Raw genomic sequence first — 23,398 nt, 5'->3', positions numbered from 1 at the left:
CTCCAGAGCCCCAGAGGAGACAGCATTTCACTCACAGTAACTCTGGTTAAATTTTAGCCTTGGCTTTCTGTAGCTGAATTGTTTTATAAATCATCTTTCCATTCTCCATTTATTGAAGAAGTTTTATTTTCTTAATTAAACAGCCGTGTAGCATTATGCCATTTGAAAACTGCAAGTCTCACTGGGAATGAGTCACTGCTTGAGTCAATATAAAGAAAGGTGTAAATGGAGTGGTCATTGTTGGAGTGGGGCAGTGTTAGAGTAGTCTGTCTTTGACTCAAAGAGGTTAGACAAGAACCGGCTTGGACAAGCACAATCATAGGCTCCAAGCAAGTATATTGCAAGTTTTTTTTCAGTTAGTACACAGTGTGCTGAAAATGGGTCCAGAGTTAGTTGGTACTAAACAATGGGGTGACCTGTTGGGGCACACTTTGAGAGAAGGGTAGTGCAGTCTGATGTGACCAGAATGAACATTAAATTTTCCTGAATGCTATTGGTATCACTTTGCTTTGGAAACTGAAGTAGAAAACCTCAGTTTATTAAAGAAGAACGACATGTAGCAAAGCAAATATAGCTGCTCCTCATTTAATGAAGGACACTTTTAATGGCGTCATTTCTGGTTTATCTGCCACCTTTGTGCCTCTTGTTGTCATTCTGGAGACATGCAGCCCTTTCATCCTTCATCTCTTCTGCTGTGTGTTGTTTGTCTCTGATCCCAGAGACGTGCATGCCTCTCCTCCTCTGTCTCTTCTTCTCTCATCTTTTTTTGTCCTGACTGTTTGGTCCTGGAGTCGTGTGGCCCGGGCCTCATCCGATTCTCGTTCTCTCCCTCTCCTTGCCGCCTCCTGATGACGTTTGACGTCATCTCTTGACCATAATGTCCCCCTTCCCTTTCCACGCGGCATAATTAGGCTGACCATTTTTTTTTTACCCTAATGCTGGATAGAAGATACGAAGCACGAACACCAAAGGATGCTGATTATTCTTGATGATGTGGTTGGCACTCTCCTAAATGGACGTGCTATAGTCACCGCTGTCCTTTGACTGCAGCAAAGGGTTTTATGGGTGTCTCAAAGCACATCATTACAATAAGATTTAATTACCTCTTATATGATGACTGGCAGTTAGATCTGTTCCAATCCTGCACATGCTGATGGTGATTAGCAGAATATGACCCCTGGAAATAGAGTTACCCTGTCCTTTTGCTTCGGTAGGTGTGGCTGCTGAGGCTGGCCGTGTGCATGCGTTGGGCTGTCGCGTCCCGATTTCCATGATGGCGGATCGGGTCTCGGGTGAAAGTCAGTCTGTTGATTTTTGGGGAATGAGCAATTTTATACGAATATATAACCCTGAACTTTGCCTGCATTCTGTAAGTTAGCGCATTTTAATTCAGTTTAGCCAAAAAAGTGCCGCTGTAATGCACCGTTTGCGCTAACTGGAGGTCACAATCAGACAGACAGAGCATGACAGTTTTAGTATTATTTAGATGTTCATTATGTGAGATGTGGGAACTTTTGGAGACCTCCAGTCTCCCTGATAATTGCATCTGCACCAAGTGCACCGAACTGCACTTAGAGGCTGTATTAAGGAATTGGAGCTGCAACTAGATGATAAGAGAAGGAGGGGGTGATAGATAGGAGCTACAGAGAGGTAGTACCCCTAAGTTGCACAAGGCAGCTACCTGGGTGACTGTCAGGAAAGGGAAAGCAAATAGGCAGCCAGTGTGGAGTACCCCTGTGGCTGTTCCCCTCAATAGTAAGTATACCGCTTTGGATACCGTTTGGTGGGGGAATGATTTGGTAGAAGAAGCCACAGTGAACAGATCTCTGGCACTGAGTCTGGATCTGTAGCTCAGGTGTGAAGGGAGGAGAAGAGGCAAACTGTAGTGATAGGGGTTTGTTGGTCTGGTTCTTGGCTTGAGATTCTAAATTTGAGAAAGGCCGATTTTGATGGTATCAGAAAGGATCTGGCAATTCTGGATTGGGACAGGTTGTTTTCTGGCAAAGGTGTACTTGGTAAATGAGAGGACTTCAAAAGTGAAGTTTTGAGAGTACAGTGTTTGTATGTTCCTGTCGGAATAGAAGGCAAGGGTAACGGGTTTAGGAAACCTTGGATTTTGAAAAATATTGAGGCCCTAGTTAAGAAAAAGGAGGTGGTGCATAGCAGGTACAAGCAAGCAGGAACAATTGAGGCATTTAAGAGAACACTTGTAAGAGAACACTTAAAAAGGAAATGAAGAGGGCTAAAAGAAGGCATAAGGTTGCTCTTGCAGACAAAGTGATTGAGAATCCTAAGGTCTTCTGCAGATATATAAAGAACAAAAGGATAGCAAAGGACAAAATTGGTTCTCTGGAAGATCAGAGTAATAATCAATGCATAGAGCCAAAAGAGATGGGGAGATCCTAACTTGATTTCATGCATCTGTATTTGCTTGGGAGACGGATGCAGAGTCAATAGATGTGAGGAAATGTAGCTATGAGATCATGGGCTCTATACAGATTACAGAGGAGGATGTGTTTGCTGCCTTGAGGCAAATTAGGATGGAAAAAATCCCCTGAGCCTGACAAGATGTTCCCTCTGACAATGTGGGAGGCCAATGCAGAAACTGCAGGGCCCTGAGCCATGGTGAGGCACCAGAGGATTGGAGGATAGCTAATGTTGTTCCATTGTGTAAGAAAGTTATTGGAAGGTATTCTAAGGGACTGGATATATAAGTATTTGGATAGACAGAGACTGATTAGGGATAGTCAACATGACTTTGTGCGTAATAAGTCCTGTCTAACCAATTTTAACAGTTTTTCATGGAAGTTATCTGGCCAAGGCAGTGGATATTATCTACGTGTCCTTTGACAAGGTCTTGCGTGGGAGGTTGGTCAAGAAGTTTCTGTAACTAGGCATTCAAGATGAGCTAGTAAATTGGCTTTGTGGAAGAAGCCAGAAAGTGGTTGTAGATGGCTGCCTTTCTGACTGGAGGCCTGTGACTAGTAGTGTGCTGGGTCTGTTGTTATTTGTCATCTATATCAATGATCTGGGTGATAATGTGGTAAACTGGATCAGCAATCTGTGGTTGACTCTAAGATTTGGGGGTGTAGTAGATAGTAAGGAAGACTATAAAAGTTTGCAGTGGGATCTGGACCTTTGGAAAAATAAGTTGAAAATACCAGATGGATTAATGCAGACAAGTTTGATGTGTTGCACTTTGGGAGGATGAAGCGGGGTAGGTCTTAGATAGTGAGCGGTAGAACACTCAGGAGTGCGGTAGAACAGAGAGATCGGGGATTACAGATCTATAATTCCTTGAAATTGGTAGCACAGGTAGATAGCTCATAAACAAAGCTTTTGGGATATTGGCCTTCATAAATCAAGTATTAAGTACAGAAGTTGGCGTGTTATGTTGAAATTTTATAAGACATTGTTGAGGCCTAGTTAGGAGATTTGTGTGTAGTTTTGTTCACTTACCTTTAGTAAGGATGTAAATAAGATTGAACAAGTACAGAGAAAGAATGCTACTGGAATTTTGAGGACCCGAGTTACCAGGAAAGTTTGAATATAAGACTTTATTCCCTAGAACATAGAGAATTGAGAAGAGATTTGTTAGTGATATACAAAATTATGAGGGGTATAGATAGAGTAATTGCAAACAGACATTTTCCGCCGAGGTTGGGTGGGACTACAACCAGAGGTCATGGTTTAAGGGAAACATGAGGGAGAAATTATTCATTCAATGTGGTAAGAGTGTGGAAGGAGCTGTCAGCGCAAGTGGTGGATGCAGGGTCGATTTTAACATTTAACAGAAATTTAGATAGGTATGTGGATGAGAGGGTTTTGGAAGGCTATGGTCCGGGGACAGGTCGATGGGACTAGGGAGATTAATGGTTCAGCACAGGCTAGATGAGGCGAAGGGCCTGTTTTTGTGCTGTTGTGTTCTGTGTCTCTATGACATTATCTGCCTTACTAAAGTCCAGGCGTATGATAACAAAAACAAGGAATGTCAATGAATCATTTTATACTTTGGCTTAAATCTAAAGCTGCATTTGTTTTTGTTAATTATCATTTATTCAGTCATGTTAACTTACTGGAGACCACATCTGTGAAGCACTGATATTCTGTTTTATGATGTAATGGAATTTGGTACTTTCAAGACTTGCATCACAAAGTATGACCTCTAAATCATCAACATGGCTGCATTAAAATGGGCAACTATACTTCAATGCCTTTGAATACAAATCCACTGTTCCTTATAGGAAGTATGACAGTTGTTTTAAAATGCTAAAAGAGAGCAATTTGCACCTTGGCTACACTTTCAAATAAAATTGGAAATGCTGTCTTGCGCCCCAGATCTGATAAATTTGCCATTGTTCTAGATACAGGGAGGGTGAGTGTTCAACAATGGTCTCTTATTCATTACCAGATTTCCACTGATGAAAGGGTTTATGTACTTTTGTTATTGGGTTGTGTGAAATTGTTTGACTTAAACTAATATAAGAAAGGATGTTATGGTTTATTATTGCACACTTTGAAGAAATAATGACTGTAAAAGGGCAACAACCACTTTTTATGCTTTTGCATTCATCTTAACCCTGGGAAGCATCAGTGTCGTTAGGGAACAGCAGTTCAATTACAGAAAAGTGCAACATTTCAGCAAATGACAGGATGTGTGACAAACTGTTCAAAATTGCCATTTTGTTTTAAAATTAATTCAGATAACATATACAAATTGGTGACTGATTTTGAAATTGTAGACGTCCAAAGGGACTATTTCTGGAAACTAACATGACCGTCTTATTTTGCTCAATTTGCTGATTTTGGGGGTATTACAACATCTGTCTTTTGCTGGACTTGTCGTGAACTGTTACAGCTATGGCACAGTGAACTGGGCAATTGAGTATATCTGCTCATCCCCTCTTTAACAATTGGACAGACATTTAAAAAAAAGAATGCTAGAGCTGAGTAAGAAGTTTGATTTGGGGTGGATGAATTTATGATTAAATAAGTTATAGAAAGGGAAATATTGTTAAGAAAATCAATGGGTTCATCAGGAGATAGAAAGAGACTAAAAAGTTAGTCAAAATTATATATAATATTCTAGGCAATTTCCAGTGGTTAATAACTGAAGTAATGGCATTTTACACAATGTAATTGTCAACTTCTTGTTGATGCAATAGTTTATTTTCAAAAGCACATAATTTGTAAAGTTCATAATTTGAACCTGTCAATGCTTTGAATTGTGTAATAGCCACCTTAATTTTGTTTTCATTTGGGCGGATCAGATAGCAACAATGAGCTATTCACATTTACCTAATCTTGAAAGTGCAGAACCATGAGTTTTTAGCAACCAATGTTCTGTTATCTATTCAACTTCAAATTAAATTTACTACTTCAGCCATCTGATTATTCAATCCATTTAAACAGTCAATTTTACAAAAAAAAGGAAATCAAAAGTTTCACTGTTCTGTGAAATCCAGGGAATTATTTTAAGGTAAAGCTAACACTTTTTGTCCCCCCACAGTCATTTGCTGTTGTTAACCTGTCAATCTTCAATCTCTCAGGGACATATTATTTTTTGACTTTAGATGCTGGGTCTTAACTATATTTGCTGTGTGTGACTGTATGTACTGTGGTTTGCACCTTGGCTGCAGAGGAAAGATGTTTTGTTTAGGTGTGTGTGTGGTTGAATAACCACATGCTTGAACTTGAATTTGTTAGAAAATAACAGAAAAGAAAAAAATAAAAGATTTCTTTTTTGTTAATTTCTGCTCAAAAATAAGATGAATTTGAAATGGAATTAATATTTAAATCCCACTGAGTTGCCGAATGAACATTTATGAGTTCATGTCAAATCCTGTACATAGGATTCTCCTTAAGTTTTCAGTTCTTTTTTTCTTGGAGCATCTTTTCATTTACTCTCCATCAGTATCTTTTCCCGTCTCTTAGACGTAACCACCAGTTAATCTGGGGAAGTTCTTAACATTTTCACAAAAACTCAACATTGAACTCAATATATTTACATGGTACTAATACTTACTTTTCTCTCTTCCAGGCTTAGCTTGCTGGCAAGCACTGGTTGGAAAATGAAGTTTCCTGTACGGAAACTCTGCTTGCTGTCCAGAGCTGTTCGCCACCTGAATGCCCCTCAAGTTCATTTGCGCAGGCTACACTGGAACTCTAAAGTTCAGTCATACTCCACTTTCAACAGACTTTCTTTAAAGGGATCAAGGCCAATTCCCTTGAAAGTTGGATACTATCCCTATCGAAATTTCATTCTAGCCAGACTAGCAACACGACTGCTAAAGATTCGTTACCTTGTGTTAGGATCAGCAGTTGGAGGTGGTTACACAGCAAAAAAGGTATGTCAGAAGCATTTTAATTGAATTATTTGGATAAAATTAGAATGGACTAGTGCTATTTTTATAATCAGGAGGAGACTTTGAGACTCTGGTGGCTATTGTATCTAAGAGTTCTAATGGTATGACAGAACATTGAAAGTAAAATTTTGTTCAAATTTTGCATCTAAATTCTTGGAGTTATTATTCCTATTGACTGTTTTTATTGATCTTAGTGTTTTGGTGCTAGATCAAGCTAACTTCAGTAGTTCTATTTTTTGTAATGTTTAAATTTTGTAGGCTATTTTGAGCATTGTATTTTGATAATCAAAACCAAAAGCACCAATAACAGAGCTCTCAAGAATTCTAAAGCATGCAATAGTATAACTGGCTTGATGGACATATGTTCTTACGATCCATGCAAAACACTTTAAATTTGATTGTTTTTCTCAGACATACGATCAATGGAAGGATATGATGCCAGATCTAACAGAATACAAGTGGATAATTCCAGATTTTGTCTGGAAACTCGAAGAAAATATTGACTTTGGTGAGCTGTTTTTAAGTTCACAAGTCCCAGAACCACGATGTTACATTTTAAAATGCTATTCACGCAATGGTATAGTCATTGTAATTACTGTGTCATAATTACTAATAACACTGTTTTTGCTTTTCCCTTTGTGGTTAAAATAACATAATTTGATGGTAGCAGTAGTGCATTGCCTAAGCATTCCTTATTAAACAGGTGGCTAACTTAGTAGCTTTGAACTTTCCATTGTTGTTTCTTATGATGAACTGAACTATCCTGCCACATTAATATTTCCTGAGGTTTGCTCATTAGATCAAAAAAAATCCAAGTTTTGTACACTGGAAATGGTAGAACCTGTTATCCAGTATTTAGGCTTTTAACAAACTGCACAAATTAATTTAATTAACATTTTGTGTTCGTATTTAAAAAAGGAAACCATTTTAGTTTCAAAGGGATTGCACAGTAACCAGAAGTCTTCAGCAAAAATTGCGCACTTCCTCGATATGGTTTGGTGTGTCAATAAAAGGCTGCTTTCCACAGTTAGAATGAGTATAATTGGAGGTCACAACCTAGGGATAAAAGGTTGGTCATGTAGATTAAAATGATCCCTTCATTCACAGGTGTAGAAGCAGAGAAAAACAGTTGCATTCTCCACCGTCTAGAATGATAGTGACCGACTATCTCCATACTCTTGCTCTCTCACCATAGTTCCTTATGCCTTTCCTTATGCCTTTTGTATCTAGAAAACTATCAACTTATTAAATACTGTTTTTCACTGACTTGGTCTCCATGGTCTCTGGTAGAATGCTCCCTGGGTTCACTGTTTCTGAACGAAGAAAGTTCTCCTTATCTTGCACTTCAATATCTTACCACGCATCCTGAAACTCAAGTTACCCAGCGAGGAAATATCTTGTCCATCTATCAAGACCATTAAGGCCTGTCAGAGTTTTGTTTATTTCAATATGATCTCTAGTCTTCTAAGTTGGTAAGTTAGTTTATCATTGCCACATGTACCAAGGTACAATGATGAACTTTATTTTGCATGCCATCCATACAGATCATTTAATTACATCAATGCACTGAGATACTACAAAGGCAAACAATAACAGAATACAAAATCAAGTGTTATAATTACAGAAAAAGTGCAGTGTAGGCAGCCAAAGAAGTGCAAGGCCATAACAAGGTAGATTGTGATGTCAAGAGAAAGTCTTATCGTACTAGGGGATCATTTTATAGCCTGTAACAGCAGGATCGAAGCTGCCCGTGAGCCTGGTGGTATGTATCTTCAGTCTTTTATTTCTGTGTGGTCTGGTGAGTCCAATCTCACTTTAAACAATTGTTCTGACATCAAAGGGATCAGTCTGGTAAATCTTAATTACATTATCTTCATGGCAAATATTCATTCTTAAGTAAATTGAGAGAATGATATGGAACATTCCAGTTGTGCTCTCACCGGGACATTTTCCCACCTATTCTCAAAATCTCTTGAAATGAATGTAACATATAATTTGCTTTGTTAGCGGCCAACTATATCTATATGGTTGCTTTCAGTGATAATCGTACATCAATATTTCCTAGTCTGTTACCACTAATTACGCTGTGCTCCGGTTTTCCTACCAAAATGGACAACTTCATATTTATCTTCTTTGCATATTAACCATGTATCTTCCTAATGTGTTTAAATCTCTTTGTATTCTCCTTAATTCTATTCTAATAATGATATATTCAGTATTGAATGCCGGCTGGTGGCGTAGTGGCATCAGCGTCGGACTTCGGAGTGAAGGCTCCCGAGTTCGAATCCACCCGGCTCCCCTGGCATGTTTTCCATTCATGCTGGGTTGAGTGTCGAGCTAGCAACTCGGCCTCATAAAAAAGAAATTGCCTGCTACAGAAACATCAACAGCAAGATGGCCCGTGCTCTCTCGTGAGTTTAAAAGGCAATTTCTCTTTCTCTTTTTCAGTATTTGAATATTACATTCAGTTCCCTCATCTAAGTCATTGAGTCCAAGCATTGAACCCTGCTTATCTCCCAAGTCATCATCGACCATTTATTTCTGACGTTTTCTGTACATTGACCAGTTTTCAATTCATGCCAATATGTTATTGCGAATCACAAAAGCTTTAATTTTGCATGCTAACCTTTTGTATGAGATTTTATCAAAGGCCTTTTGAAAATCCAAATACAAAACATCCTCTGGTTCTCTCTGATCTATCTCTCTCACGTGTTCTGTCAGTTCTGTGTATTGAAGCGGGTGGGTGGGAAATCTCCAATAGACTTTCAAATATGATACTCTTTAATAAGTCAATGTTGACTTTGTTTACAATTGATACTTTTTAAGTGCCATGTTACAGGCTGGGTTATGAAAGCACAACTTGTGGATATCTGTATGTATGAAACTGTTCCCATAATATTATTAAAATGATAAGTTCAACATATCTGCACACACATACGAACTCTATCTCAGTATTTTTCCCTCCCTTTTTGCAATACTTATGTAAGTTTCTTCTTTTATATGTACTTAATGTTATTGATAGTTTTTATTATTTATTGCAGTGTTCTGCCACAAATCAAAAAATTTTGTGATAGATGTCAGTAATATTAAACCTGATTCTAATTCTCATTATTAATCATGGCCACCTCTTGTCTACTCTTATCAGGCCTAGGGATTCATCAGCCTTCAGTTATGTTAATTTTCTGAGTACTACAGATATATCTTTATTATATTCATTTCTTTCCATTTCTCCTTTACATTAGAGAAGTTATTTGTGTCCTTTTCAGTCAAGCTAGAACCAAAATATTTATTTAATTGATCTGCTTTTTTTCTGCTCCATTATAAAATCTCTGTTTCTGACGGGGATCTACATTAGTAAGTAAGGTCGATTAGTCTTCACCTAACTTTTTATTTCTAAATACTTCTTAACTTTGCTAACTTTGTATTCTAATTTTCATCTCTTATTCAATCATTTGGATCATTATTGCATAATTCTGAACCGCTCTCAGTCCTCATACTTTTTCTAGCAGCCTCATATGACTCCTCTTGAATCTAATACTGTCCTTTTGGGCATGGGAATTGATCAGATTTTCTTTTTGTTATTGCAATAGTAAGAAATAAAAAACTTAAGTTTCTTGCATTTGTTGCTCATATGTTAGCGATGTTGTCCATTGTAATGCTTTTCAGTGAAGCTTCAAGTGTATTGTATTGAATCTTAAGAAATTTCCTTCCTGAGGTGTTCTGTCCCCTCAGGCAACAAATATCATTAGATCTTTAAGCTCTGAAATAAAATCATGCATAATCTAGATTTGGGTATTTTGATTTTGTTTTTGCTTTGTTTTGTTTTGTCTTTAGCCGATTAGACTACTGTTATGCACTCTTTTCAGGATTGTCTAAGAAAAATATAAATTGGCTTCAGCTTGTTCAAAATGCAGCAGCAAGGATCTTAACCAAAAAAAAGAAAAATCTGAGCACATTTCACTGGATTTGGCATCATTACACCAGCTGCCTGTGTTCTTTAGGATCAATTTAAGAATACTCTTAATTGTATATAAGACTTTGAATAATCTAGCTCCTCCATATATTTTGGAGTGTCTATCCTCTTACATCTCTGATCGTAATCTTAGATATGTGAATACTGGTTTGCTTATTGTTCCAAGAGCCAAGCAAATAAGATCTGGTGAAGAGGCCTTTTGCTCGTACACCAACAATCTGGAATACCCTCTAATGACTGAGATGGGCCAGCTAATATTGTGGAATGTTTCAAAACATTTCTAAAGACTTTTTAAAAATTTGGCTTATTAATAGGATTACTTAATTCTTGTTGATGTTGATTACGTTTATATAATTTGGCATACTCAATTTCATTTTATTCTACATAATGTTTGTTTCTACTTATTTTTAATTTTGTCTCATTTTTATGGCTATATTTGTTTATTGTCACAATCTGTGTAAAGTATTTTGAGCCTACATCTTAATGTATGAAATGTGCTATATAAATAAAGTTATTATTATAGAAAATTTATGTAGAAATTCAACCACGATCTTACCAAATGTGCTAACAGGCTTGAGGGGCTGTGTAGTCTGCTCCTCAAATGTTATTTTTTAACTGATAAAAGCAAGCCTGGAAAAAAAGTGAATGTAAATTTGAAGTATTAACGCTGATGTGTTTTTATCTATATTTTCAGAAAAGATTAGGAAAATCTTTGATGATGTAGAACTTGCCAAGCTATTACCGGATTTTGATAAAGTTGGGGAAAGCCTGGATCATCTCAAAAGCCTCCTAGTGTCAGGTTTGTATATCATTTGTGAAATGGGAGCTAGATGTAGAAGTATTGAAGATCATGTCGGTTGTACTATCTGGTTAGTAGTTTTGTCTGTAGTTGTACATTTTGCCTTGAACTCATTTGTGCAGAGATCGGATCTAAGTATCCAGTTTAAAATTGCTGCTTGGTTCCTTCATCATTAACAGATTATTCGTCTGATTATATATTTTCACTTGCAGGATAGTCAATTACCTTTCCTTGCTTCTTCAACTGATATTACATTTTCCTCAGATGCAATTGCATTGATTCTTTTAAAGATGTAAGACAAATCCCCAGAAAGCACCAGTTGATGGCGCAGTCAATCTGTATTTTATGGTTTCTCATCTCTGCTAACTAAATTCATTTTGTTACCAAATGCATCGGCATTGGGTCTGCATTCAACCATAATGCAGGTTATGGTTGACCCAATGCTGTCTCCACAACCTCTTCACTTTCGATGTTTGCATGGTTTGGTTTCTCACATTTTCACCAGAGGCAACTACCAAATATCAGCTATATTTGAGATTACCCAGTAATGGTAATGCCTTTTGAATGGTAGATCTTTAATGAGTAATGTTCTGTAATTGGGTATTCTCCAACTGTTAAATTGCTATCCATGCATTAGGTTTTACTGATTCTGACTACATTGCGAACAGTATATATCCACTGCACTCTCAATCTCTGTTAGTTAGTCTTCAATCTCAAAACCTGCTGTACATGGCCAGACTTCCTGTTGATTGATTTTCTGATGACCATAAACATTAAATTTCCTTTACTTAAGAAATTAGTGCACAAGCCTCTATCCTTTTCCCTTATTTCTTCTAAATAAAGTTCTGACGCTTGTTTTTACCTTCTGAACTGAGACACTTCATTCCACTAGATGTCTCTAATTTCCTGAGTCAATAACCCCTTTTGGTTCTGCATTCTGTTCTTTCCTTTCTTTCTTTCTTTTTAAATCTTTTTATTGAGTAAGTATACAAAAAAGGTAAGCCATATAAACAGTAATACAATGTTAAAGTATAATAAAATTCCAAAAGATATCAATACCAAAAAGAAATTACTACAAACAATGTAATTTAAACATAAGAAACCAAGATAACATAATAGTATACTAAATTTTATATATATCAATGGAAAAAAAAAGAAAAAAAAACCCCAAAAAAAAACCCACCGTGCAACTAACTAAAAGCAAAGCAAAGCAATGGGCTAACTTGAAACCAAACAGAGTTAAACTTAAAATCACGTCCTCAATCCTGACCTCCATTAAAAACAGTGAAAAAAAAACAAGAAGGGTAAATATTACATTAAATGAAAATATCGAATAAAAGGTCCCCAAATCTGTTCAAATTTAAATGAAGAATCATAAAGGTTACTTCTAATTTTCTCCAAATTCAAACATAAAATCGTCTGAGAAAACCAAAAAAAGGTAGTTGGAGCATTAAGCTCTTTCCAATGTTGTAAAATACATCTTTTCGCCATTAAAGTAAGAAATGCAATCATTCTACAGGCTGAAGGGGAAAGATTACTAGAAATTTTAGGTAGTCCAAAGATAGCAGTAATAGGGTGAGGAGAGATATCTATATTTAATACCTTAGAAATAATATTGAAAATATCTCTCCAAAAAGTTTCCAAAGCAGGGCAAGACCAAAACATATGAGTTAAAGAGGCTATCTGCCCCGAACATCTATCACAGAAAGGATTAATATGCGAGTAAAAACGCGCTAACTTATCTTTGGACATATGTGCTCTATGAACCACTTTAAATTGAATTAGGGAATGTTTAGCACAAATAGAGGAAGTATTAACTAATTGTAAAATCTGCCCCCAATCATCCACAGAAATGGTAAGCCCCAATTCCTGTACCCAATCTACCCGAATCTTATCAAATGGAGCTTTCCTAAGTTTCATAATAATATTATAAATCATAGCCGATGCACCTTTCTGACATGGATTGAGGTTAATTATCGAATCTAAAATATATGTAGGAGGAAGCATTGGAAAGGAAGAAAGTATAGTACTTAGGAAATTTCTAACTTGTAAATATCTAAAAAAATGTATTCTTGATAAGTTATATTTATTAGATAATTGTTCAAAAGACATAAGGGAACCATCTAAAAATAAATCCAAAAACCGTAAAATACCCTTAGTCTTCCAAGTTTGAAAAGCGCGATCCGTAAAAGAGGGAGGAAAAAATATGTTACCTAAAATAGGAATCGCTAACCCGAATTGATTAAGATCAAAAAATTTTCTGAATTGAAACCAAATGCGCAAAGCATATTTAACTATCGGGTTAGAGACCTGCTTAAGACGTTTCGAATCAAAAGGGAGAGAGGAGCCTAAAATAGAACCAAGTGTATAACCCTGAACCGATTGTAATTCCAATGCTACCCATTTAGGAATAGATAGTATGTCCTGGTCAAGTAACCAAAATTTCATATGTCGAATATTAATAGCCCAATAATAGAATCTAAAGTTAGGTAATGCTAAACCTCCATCTCTCTTAGCTTTCTGTAAATGTATTTTACCCAGTCTCGGATTCTTATTCTGCCAAATAAATGAAGAAATTTTAGAGTCAACTTTATCAAAAAAAGATTTTGGAACGAAAATTGGTAATGCCTGAAACACATATAAAAATTTTGGCAAAAAAAACATCTTAACCGCATTAATACGACCAATCAAAGTTAAATATAAAGGAAACCATTTAGATGAAAGTTGAGTAATATGGTCTATTAATGGTAAAAAGTTAGTCTTAAATAAATCTTTGTATTTACAAGTAATTTTAATCCCAAGATATGAAAAGTAATTATTAATCAATTTAAATGGAAATTTATAATATAAGGGAAGATGTTTATTAATCGGAAAAAGTTCACTCTTACTAAGATTTAATTTATAACCTGAGAAAAGACCAAATTGTGCTAATAACTCTAAAACAGCAGGAATGGATCTCTCAGGATGAGAAATATATAAAAGTAAATCATCAGCATAGAGTGATAATTTATGGGACTTTAATCCCCGAGTTATCCCAGTAATATTTGAAGATTCTCGAATAGCAATTGCAAGAGGTTCTAATGCAATATCAAATAATAGGGGACTAAGAGGACAGCCTTGTCGAGTACCACGAAAGAGAGGAAAAAAAGGTGAGTTTAAAAAGTTAGTACGAACCGAGGCTACAGGGGAGTGATATAACAGTTTAATCCAGGATATAAATCTCAAGCTAAAATTAAACATTTCAAGCACCTTAAATAAATAAGGCCATTCTACTCTATCAAAAGCTTTCTCGGCATCTAAAGAAATAACACACTCAGGAACATTTTGTGAGGGAGTATAAACGATATTTAACAATGTACGAATATTATAAAAAGAGTAACGACCTTTAATAAAACCCGTTTGGTCCTCCGAAATAATAGAAGGAAGTACTTTTTCTAGTCTATTTGCTAATAACTTAGAAAAAACTTTAGAATCAACATTTAATAAAGATATTGGTCTATAAGATGCACATTGAGCAGGGTCTTTATCCTTCTTTAGTATTAGAGAAATTGATGCTCTATTAAAAGATTCAGGAAGTTTACCAAGTTTCAAAGAAGCCTCAAAAACCCTACCGAGCCAAGGAATCAATAAAGAAGCAAAACATTTATAAAATTCAACGGTAAACCCATCAGGGCCAGGAGCTTTCCCCAGATTCATAGAAAAAATAACATTCTTAATCTCATCCATTGTAATGGAAGTATCTAATAAGGAAGACATATCCTGTGAAATCTGAGGGAAGTCTAACTTATCTAAAAAATCATTCATATATTTAGAATCTCGAGGAGACTCTGATTGATATAAAGAAGAATAAAAATCACAAAAGGTTTGATTAATCCCCACATGATCCAGTATCAATCGATCATTTTGGTTATAAATCTGATTGATTTGAGATTTAACATAATTAGATTTCAATTGATTAGCCAGCAGCTTGCCAATTTTGTCACTGTGAACATAAAAGTCACTTCTTGTTTTCTTTAATTGGTTTACAATCGAGGACGAGAGTAGTAAACTGTGTTCCATTTGAAGTTCAGTTCTTTGTTTATATAACTCCTCAGAAGGAGCCATAACATATTTCTTATCAATTTCTTTAATCTTGTCCACAATTACCATCTCCTCCTGCTTCTGTTTCTTCCTCAAAGCAACAGAATACGAAATAATCTGACCCCGAATATAGGCTTTAAAAGTGTCCCAAAGAGTGTTAACCGAAATATCTTCTGTATGGTTAATTGTAAAAAAAAAGCTCAATCTGTTCATTCATAAAATTAACAAAGTCCGAGTCCTGAAGCAACAGCGAATTAAAACGCCATTGTCTATTATTCGGTATATTGGCCATAATTTTAATAGAAAGCTTAAGTGGAGCATGATCCGAAATGGTTATAGAATCATAATCACATTTAATCACTGAAGGAATAAGATGAGAATCAATGAAAAAATAATCAATTCTTGAATAGGAATGATGAACATGTGAAAAGAAGGAAAAATCTTTTTCCTGAGGATGCAGAAAACGCCAAATGTCCGTCGACCCAGAATCAGAAAGGAAAAAATTAATCAGATTTGCAGATTTATTAGGTAAAGTCCGTAAAGGAGCCGAACGGTCCAAAGCTGGAGACAAACAGGTATTAAGATCTCCGCCCCAGATCAATGAAAACTCGTTCAAATTCGGAAACTGATCGAACAATGTTTTATAAAATTCCGGACAATCCATATTAGGAGCATAAACATTAACCAAAACTACTTTTTTATTAAATAGTAAACCACTAACCAATAAAAATCTACCATTCGGATCAGAAATAATATCCTGTTGTATAAAAGTAACTGAGGAATCTATAAAAATAGAGACGCCTCGAATCTTAGCATTGGAGTTCGAATGAAATTGTTGTCCCTTCCAGAATTTGAAAAAACGTAGTCTGTCCCCCCTCCGTACATGGGTCTCTTGTAAAAATAAAATTTGTGCTTTAAGTCTCCGGAACACTTTAAAAACTTTTTTCCTTTTAATAGGATGATTAAGACCATTAGTATTCCAGGAGACAAAATTAATAATAGACTCCATAAATCCTAAAGTCAACCCACAACAAGGAGGATTGATGATAGGCGCGACCCACAAATCCGGAGAGGAAACAGAACATACAAAAGATACCGGGAAAAAGGACGCAACCAGTACTTCAATAACGTATATAGCCCAAAGAGAAACAAACTAAAACGTGAAGCCCCTCCCACCACCCCCCACCCCAAGACCCCAAGGCAAAATCTAAAGCAGACCCGCCAGAAAGAAGCAAGCGCTAAAACTACCCCCGTGACTTCTGGTATACGCTCCCTAAAAAAAAAAGGTATAAATATGAAAAAGGATCAGCTAATTGTAAAACAGTAAAAAAGTAAAAAAAAAGGTAGCTCAATTAAAATACACACAGAACAGAACAAAAGCCGGAAAATATATATTAAAAAAAAACCACAATAAACCTCAAACCCATGAATAGACACAGCAACAAGAAACAATAAGATTATTGACATAAAGTGGTTATAAAAAGCAAAACAGTATAAAATTTAAAAAAAACTACAAAATTTAAGGCCACACAGGAAATACGTAAGATGACAAAAGGGAAGTAACCACCCAGAATCCCCTGGGAAAAGAAAGAAATGACGCAGTTAAAAAGAAAGTTTAGCAACCATATTAAGAAATCAAAAGTAAACTTTTCTGCCCAAATAGGGCACGAAAAAGTTAAAACCAACCAATTCACAGCCTCCGATCAACGGAGATAATTAAAAAAAAGCAATTAAGATGTTGAAGATGAAAGTTGATCCAGATAACTCTGGGCATCCGATGGAGAATCAAAAAAACGAAGGGCTCCATCTGACATGCGAATCCTTAGACGTGCAGGGTACAGCAGCGCTGGTCTTAAATCCATCTTATAGAATTCCGACATCACGGATCTGTAACGAACCTGTTGGTCCCAGATTGGTTTACTGAAATCTTCCACGAATCGGAACCTAAGATCCGAAAAATCAATGAAACCTTTAGATCGAGCGAATCGAAACAGTCTCTCCTTGTCTTGAAAATAATGAAAACGTAAAATAACATGCCTAGGTCTATCTGACCTAGACGAATATGATGGGATTCTGTGAACACGATCCAGAAGCGGTGGTTGGTCAGGAAATACAGTAGGGAATGCATCTTTTAAAAGTTGAGAAAAATATTTCATGGGATTGTTGGATTCCACGGCTTCCCTTACCCCGATCATTCGTAAATTCTGCCGTCGCATTCTAGATTCCAAGTCAGAGTTTTTAAAAGTCAAAAAGTCAAGTTTCTTCTTCATTACATTAATTGTTTCTTCGATTTTCCCCATCTTAAGCTCACTTTGTTGCGCGAATTTTTGAAGATCAGATATAGCCGACTGATGTTCCACAATACATGTTTGCATCTTATCAATTAAATCGGCAATTTTCTGGAAATTAGTTGAGATTTCCGTATGAATCAGGTCTTTAACAGAGCCTGCAATTTCCGTACGAATCATCTCCCTAACCGAGGTTGAAATTTCCCTCTGAATTAACTCCGATATCGCTTTCAAAGTCACCGGTGATTCAGTCGGGGGGAGATCCGTAGCTTTCGGTTTAACCGGAGGTTTACCATCCTTGCCGTTTTTCCCGTTCTTAGACATAGCAGATCTAAGTTCCATCCAATTGTCGGAGAATTCAGTTTAATTCAAAGTATTGTAAAAATTGATGCCTTAATGGTTAATTAAAGTATAGCTGACCATAGAGAAAAAAAACTCAGAGGTAATGGAGCGAGTCAAGAACGCGACTTCACTCCATGAGCGCTACCGGAAGTCTCTGTTCTTTCCAAAGTACATTTCAACTTTTTCGGTATTCCTTGCCCAGCAGGCTAGATCTAATGATATAGTTTGCAATAACAATTGTGATTAGTTATTGTAACTTATCATAATACTGTTTGGTAAATCTATTTCTATTAAATACAACATTGTAAATTTGTATCGTGGATCTGCCATGTTATGTACCAGAAACACTTGGTGTTCGAGTATTTTTAAACTATTGAGCATTCTGCTGATAGAAGTTTACACTGATCTTAAGCTTTTCCTTAAACCTATGTGAATGTGGGTGCACATATTTTTGATGGCTGCTGCTAAAAACAATATAGATGTATTCATATCTCAAATCCAGTATAACCATATGAAGGAGAATAGATTGATCTCAAAGAAGGTGACTGGAAAATTCTTTTGCACACCTTTTTTATAAAATGATTGAAAAATAGTCCGTACAATGTAGCATTTAAAGTTTTGATTATTAAGTTGTTTTAATGTCAAATTTAGGAGTTGTGCTTTTAGTCAAGGTGTGCATTGGAGCAGACATTTTAAAGGTTTGGTTTATGTATGTGTTTACATTTTGCTGACTTTTTACAGGTGAAAGTTTGTATAATGAAGTCAAAGGAGTCTCTGATCTGCTTCTGTTGTTAGGTGTGTAAATCCCTTTTGTTGTCATTTAACCTGTCAACTTAGTTTAAAAAATAACCCTGATATCATTTACCTTAATTGGAATACCATGCATTGAAGGCTATTTTTGTTTTATTGGCTACTAAAACTGATTACTAAAAGTTTCATTTGTTAATACTGGCACTGATAAAAGTTTCCCTTAGGGTAGTTATAGGTCATTTGGCACATATTACAGTTAAAAATCACTTTTGAATCTTTGCACATTAAATTGTGAAATTTAGCCTTTATCTTCTCCATGAAGTGCCATCAGAGAAGAAAGAAAACCTGCAAAATTCTATTAATTAATGAGGTTTTACTGCACTTAACAACAGTTATTTTATTGTTTCCTTCTTATAAGAGATATGTTTTTCAAACACAGTGTGTGCTATAAATCCTTGACATGAACATTACTTCTAAACTGACTGAAAGTTTAATGACTCAGAAATTTACCTCCTTTGACTTCAACAAAAAAAATGGAATGTTTTATTTGGCATTAAACATAGTAATTTATTCATATTAAGCTCATTCATGATCCAATTGTCATCTGCTTTTACAGTGTAAAAATATTTACTCCTGTTTTGGTATAGACATATAAGTTTGTTTCAGAAAGAAAAATTAGAATACAAATAGAGCAGAGAGGAATTAACCAAGGGAATAAGGACTGTACCTGTGCATAACCTTGTCTCAAAACTATGTAGCAAAGACACCAAATTACTAACATGATTAAACACCATTACGTTTATAATAGGGGTCTATATATAGATAAATTATTGTCTTGCACGGAATTCCATTTTGTAATGAAAATTTGCCTGCCTGTGTTATTCACAAATCCAGTCAGGGTAATTGCCCATTTCACATATTTTTGCATTAGTACATTGATGGAAAGGACCATGGACTAATCAAATGTACATGAGCAGTAGTTGGGTAATTGATCTCAAAAGTTCAATTTGGGTTGCATTCATCTCCAGGAATCATTATAGCCCAGGTCTAATTATGGATAAGAAAGCTGAATTTCAGAGGTGAGTCATCAAGGCAGAACGTGGGATCAAGGGTCCCCAGGAGAATTCCAGTTAACTGGGAATTAGAAAGAAGCTAGTTGCTCTTTGTACATTCAAATATAATCATAACTACTGAAAGCTAACTGTCTCAGATTTAGAAAGGATTTTCTCAGTTCCCTGCGCAGCCATCTTAAGTTGCTTCATCAATTACCTTTCCTTCATCACGTCCAGAAGTGTGGATATTTGCAACACTTAGTTCTATTTCCAAATCTCTTGCAGTAAGCGGACGTCTGCAATGAGACCTAGACAATCTTCAAGCTTCAGCTAGTAAGTGGCAAGTAATATTCATGCCACTTAAATGCCACCTTACCCAGATACAAGATAGAGACCAACTCTTCTCGAGAGTCTAACCACCTTCCTTTGATATTCATTGACATTCTCATTATTAAAACCCCTAATTAGCAATATCTAAGAGATCAGCAATGGTCCGTAATTTAACTGAATTCACCACTTAAATACTGTGGCAGCTAGAGTTAGTCAGCAGCTGTGTGTTCTGTGACATGGGGCCTCAAGTTAGGACTGTAATAGAATATGTTTAACTTGTCTGTTTGAGTACAGCTATATCAAAATGAAAAGAGTGTGCTTCATTGGTACCCAGCTATCTATTTGAAACATTCACTTACTCCACCACCTGGTGCACAGTGCACAGGTGGCGCTCACAATCAGTTCTTCAACACCATCTCCAAAACCACCAATGTTCCAAGAGAAACAAAGATGTGAACACACCGAAGCTTACAAATTCTATCAAAAACACTGATGTCCCAGATTTGCTCTCAACATTCTAACGGGTTTTTTGGAAGCTAAATTAGTTCATTTTTTTGACTGTTCCAGATTCTACAGAAAATTCTGCTGCTATGAAAGCATCTGATTCTCAAGGGTTCGACAGTAATGGGAAGCAATATAAAAAGGCAAGTTTGGAATAAATTAGTGCATTAAGCTACTTACTTCAATGTACGTTTGTAGATAATTGAAGCTTGTATTTGGGTTATATTAAATAATAAAGGATTGATTGAAACAAATTGAAAATTATTGTTGCTTCAAATTGCCAATTTTTAAATTTTATTATAATTGTAGAAGATGTGTTGGTAATAGAACTCTTACTCAACCTGAATTACTTTATCTATTTCTGTGAAGTATTTCTGTTTTAGGTATATGTGGAACTTTTCTGGGGATGGGGAAGATTGTCTCACCAACAGTGTACAGTATGAAGAAACACTGTAATTCTGTAAATTAATTTTACTCCTTTACTTTTGCCACATAGACAACCAGTTCACACAATGAAGTTAATCCTGTTTTGAGAAATAAATTAAGAAATAAACTATTTAGATACTAAATTGAAATACATATCTGATTGGGATGTGGATATTTTTGTGCAATGATTGAAATATATTGGTGTTCAACCACATTTACCTGTGCTAAAAGTATCTTCATTTATTTTGATGATAATTAATAAGTTTAAGGTGGTCCACTTATGCTGAAAAAGACCATAATAAGATATAGGAGCAGAATTATGTCATTTGGCCTATTGCATCTGCTCTGCCATTCCATCATGGCTGATTTATTATCCCTCTCAACCCCAGTCTCCTGTCTTCCCTCTAATCTTTGATGCCCTAATAAAGAAACTATCAACCTCTGCTTTAATATACTCAATGACTTGGCCTCTAGAGCCATCCGTGGCAATGAATTCCATAGATTCACCACCCTCTGGCTAACAAAATTCCTCTATATCTCTGTATTAAATAGCTGTCCCACTATGCTGAGGTTGTGCCCTCTGGTCCTAGACTCATCCACAATAGGAAGCATCCTGTCCACATCCACACTGTCTAGACATTTTAGTATTCGATAAGCTTGAATGAGATTTCCCTCCTCATTCTCCTAAACTGCAGGGAGTACAGGCCTAGAGCTAGCCAACGCTCCTCATTAACCCTTACATTTCCAGAATCATTCCTGTGAACTGTCTGTGAACCCTCTCAATGCCAGCACAAAAGGCAACAGGGTGCTTAGCAATGTCCAAATTCATGGCTGGAAAATGCAGCTCAGAGTGTTAGAAATTGGTTGGATTGGGAAATTGTGAGAATAGTATTGAAAACAAAATGAATATACTACTGAGGGGTGAGAAGATTCAGAGTTACATAAACTAACTACGCAAAATGAGGATCACTCTTGGAGACAAAAGCCATTAAATGTATGGTATAATGTAATGGTTAACTCTCATTAGAAAATTTTGTATTTGCTTTCAGAACTCTTGATTTATTGTATGTTTATTGGAAAGAGAATTTTGCAAAATGTTAGAAAACAGTGTAGCTACTTTTTTTTTTACGTTTGCCACAGTTATATTTGTCCTGCAGTCATAATGACATCTGTATAAGTGATGGTGTAGTCCAAGATCATTGGTGTTTTTATTATACAGATGTTATTTAAATTATGCATCATTTAAGGACTGGAATACTTTGGATTACATGACTTTCAGTGACTGTTTTAACTTGTGCCTATATTACAAACAGGTTTTGCTGAACTCATTTGCTCCTTATTCATGGTGCCAAATGCAGCAGTCCTCTATTCATTAAGCAGTACATACTTTCCTAGTCGTTTTATGTGTTCATTTGTCTTTTATGTTGTGTTTTATGTTTTTTTTTTAATTTTCCTCCCTGCTTCCTTTTGCCCATTGAAAACTCATGGCAGGGTGTGCTTGGGGAACTGATTGTAATCCAGCAGCAAATCCAGCAGCATGAAGAAGCAGCACGCAGAGTCGCCGAACAATTAAGCTCTGGCTCCTCCCAACAGAAACGAAAGGTGATAGATTGAACTATCCTTTCAGATAACCCAGACGTGGTTGCTTGGCACTGGCTTTGTTCAAGGGTGTTGTACATATTTGAATTGCTCATGGTGTTACACATTAAAGGAAATACTATGATTGCTTATTCAAAGTTGAAACATTTGCAGACATTGGAAATGAGTTATAAATATATGCAAACAATTCTAACTATTTTGGATTTTCAGGAATTGTATGCATAAAATTTATCATCAATATCACTAATTATATGTACTTGATTATTCTTTCCAGATAGGTCCCTTTTTGGTTGACATGATAGTGAATGTGTGGATGAAGTTTATCTGCTAGATTTGAAATGGCACAGAAGTTGCAACTGATATCAAAAATGAGAAATTAATGTTTTTTTGGATAATATATTGTAATGCTTCATGGTGTTTTATGTACAGGCCATTTATCTTTGGGAGAAAATTGGGAGAAAATTATTTCTAACCGCAGTTTAGGTTTTTTTTTAATTAGTAACTTGTCTTCCTTTCTAAAGAGTGTCCATTTGTTAAATTAGTTTGCATTTATATAAACTAAAATAAATAGAAGAGTATTTCAGTAAGGATTAAAAGCTGTTGCATAGGTGAAGAGTGTAACACATGAGCTGCTCCATCTTGACAAGCTAGACCAAATTTCTGAGCTGCAGATTCTCAGAAATTTAACCATCATGCATCTTAAATCTTAGATAATATTTACAATCTTGTATGTACACTTATAGATGATTTGCATAATTAAATAGTGAAATTTTATCTTGTAAAATGGGGATATTGACCACAGCAGTAAGAGGCCATATGTTGTCAAGTAGCTTTGAGAGATCTTTTAACATGTGTGGGTTTGTGCAGAGTGCTGGAACGAGGAGATTAATATA

The 23,398-nt window shown here is 35.9% G+C and overlaps 1 protein-coding gene across 5 annotated transcripts in view; it reads left to right on the top strand.

Annotated features, from left to right (window-relative positions):
• opa1 (OPA1 mitochondrial dynamin like GTPase) overlaps positions 1-23,398 on the top strand; it is a 157,952-nt gene that overhangs the window by 2,250 nt on the left and 132,304 nt on the right. The window contains exons 2-7 of one of the 5 annotated variants that reach the window (XM_063045731.1): positions 6,041-6,347; positions 6,777-6,873; positions 11,033-11,137; positions 18,589-18,642; positions 20,547-20,623; positions 22,398-22,508. In XM_063045731.1, coding sequence (XP_062901801.1) covers positions 6,072-6,347; positions 6,777-6,873; positions 11,033-11,137; positions 18,589-18,642; positions 20,547-20,623; positions 22,398-22,508 — 720 coding nt within the window. In that variant the 5' untranslated portion in view covers positions 6,041-6,071. Of the gene's footprint in view, positions 1-6,040; positions 6,348-6,774; positions 6,874-11,032; positions 11,138-18,588; positions 18,643-20,546; positions 20,624-22,397; positions 22,509-23,398 lie in introns of those variants that run through there. The other 4 variants (XM_063045736.1, XM_063045732.1, XM_063045733.1 and 1 more) reach the window with 4 other exon arrangements.

Source organism: Mobula hypostoma, chromosome 4 (assembly GCF_963921235.1).
Source record: "Mobula hypostoma chromosome 4, sMobHyp1.1, whole genome shotgun sequence".
Lineage (NCBI taxonomy): Eukaryota > Metazoa > Chordata > Chondrichthyes > Myliobatiformes > Myliobatidae > Mobula > Mobula hypostoma.
The sequence above is the reverse complement of the archived record's forward strand: the minus strand, read 5'-3'. Positions and strand labels throughout refer to the sequence as shown.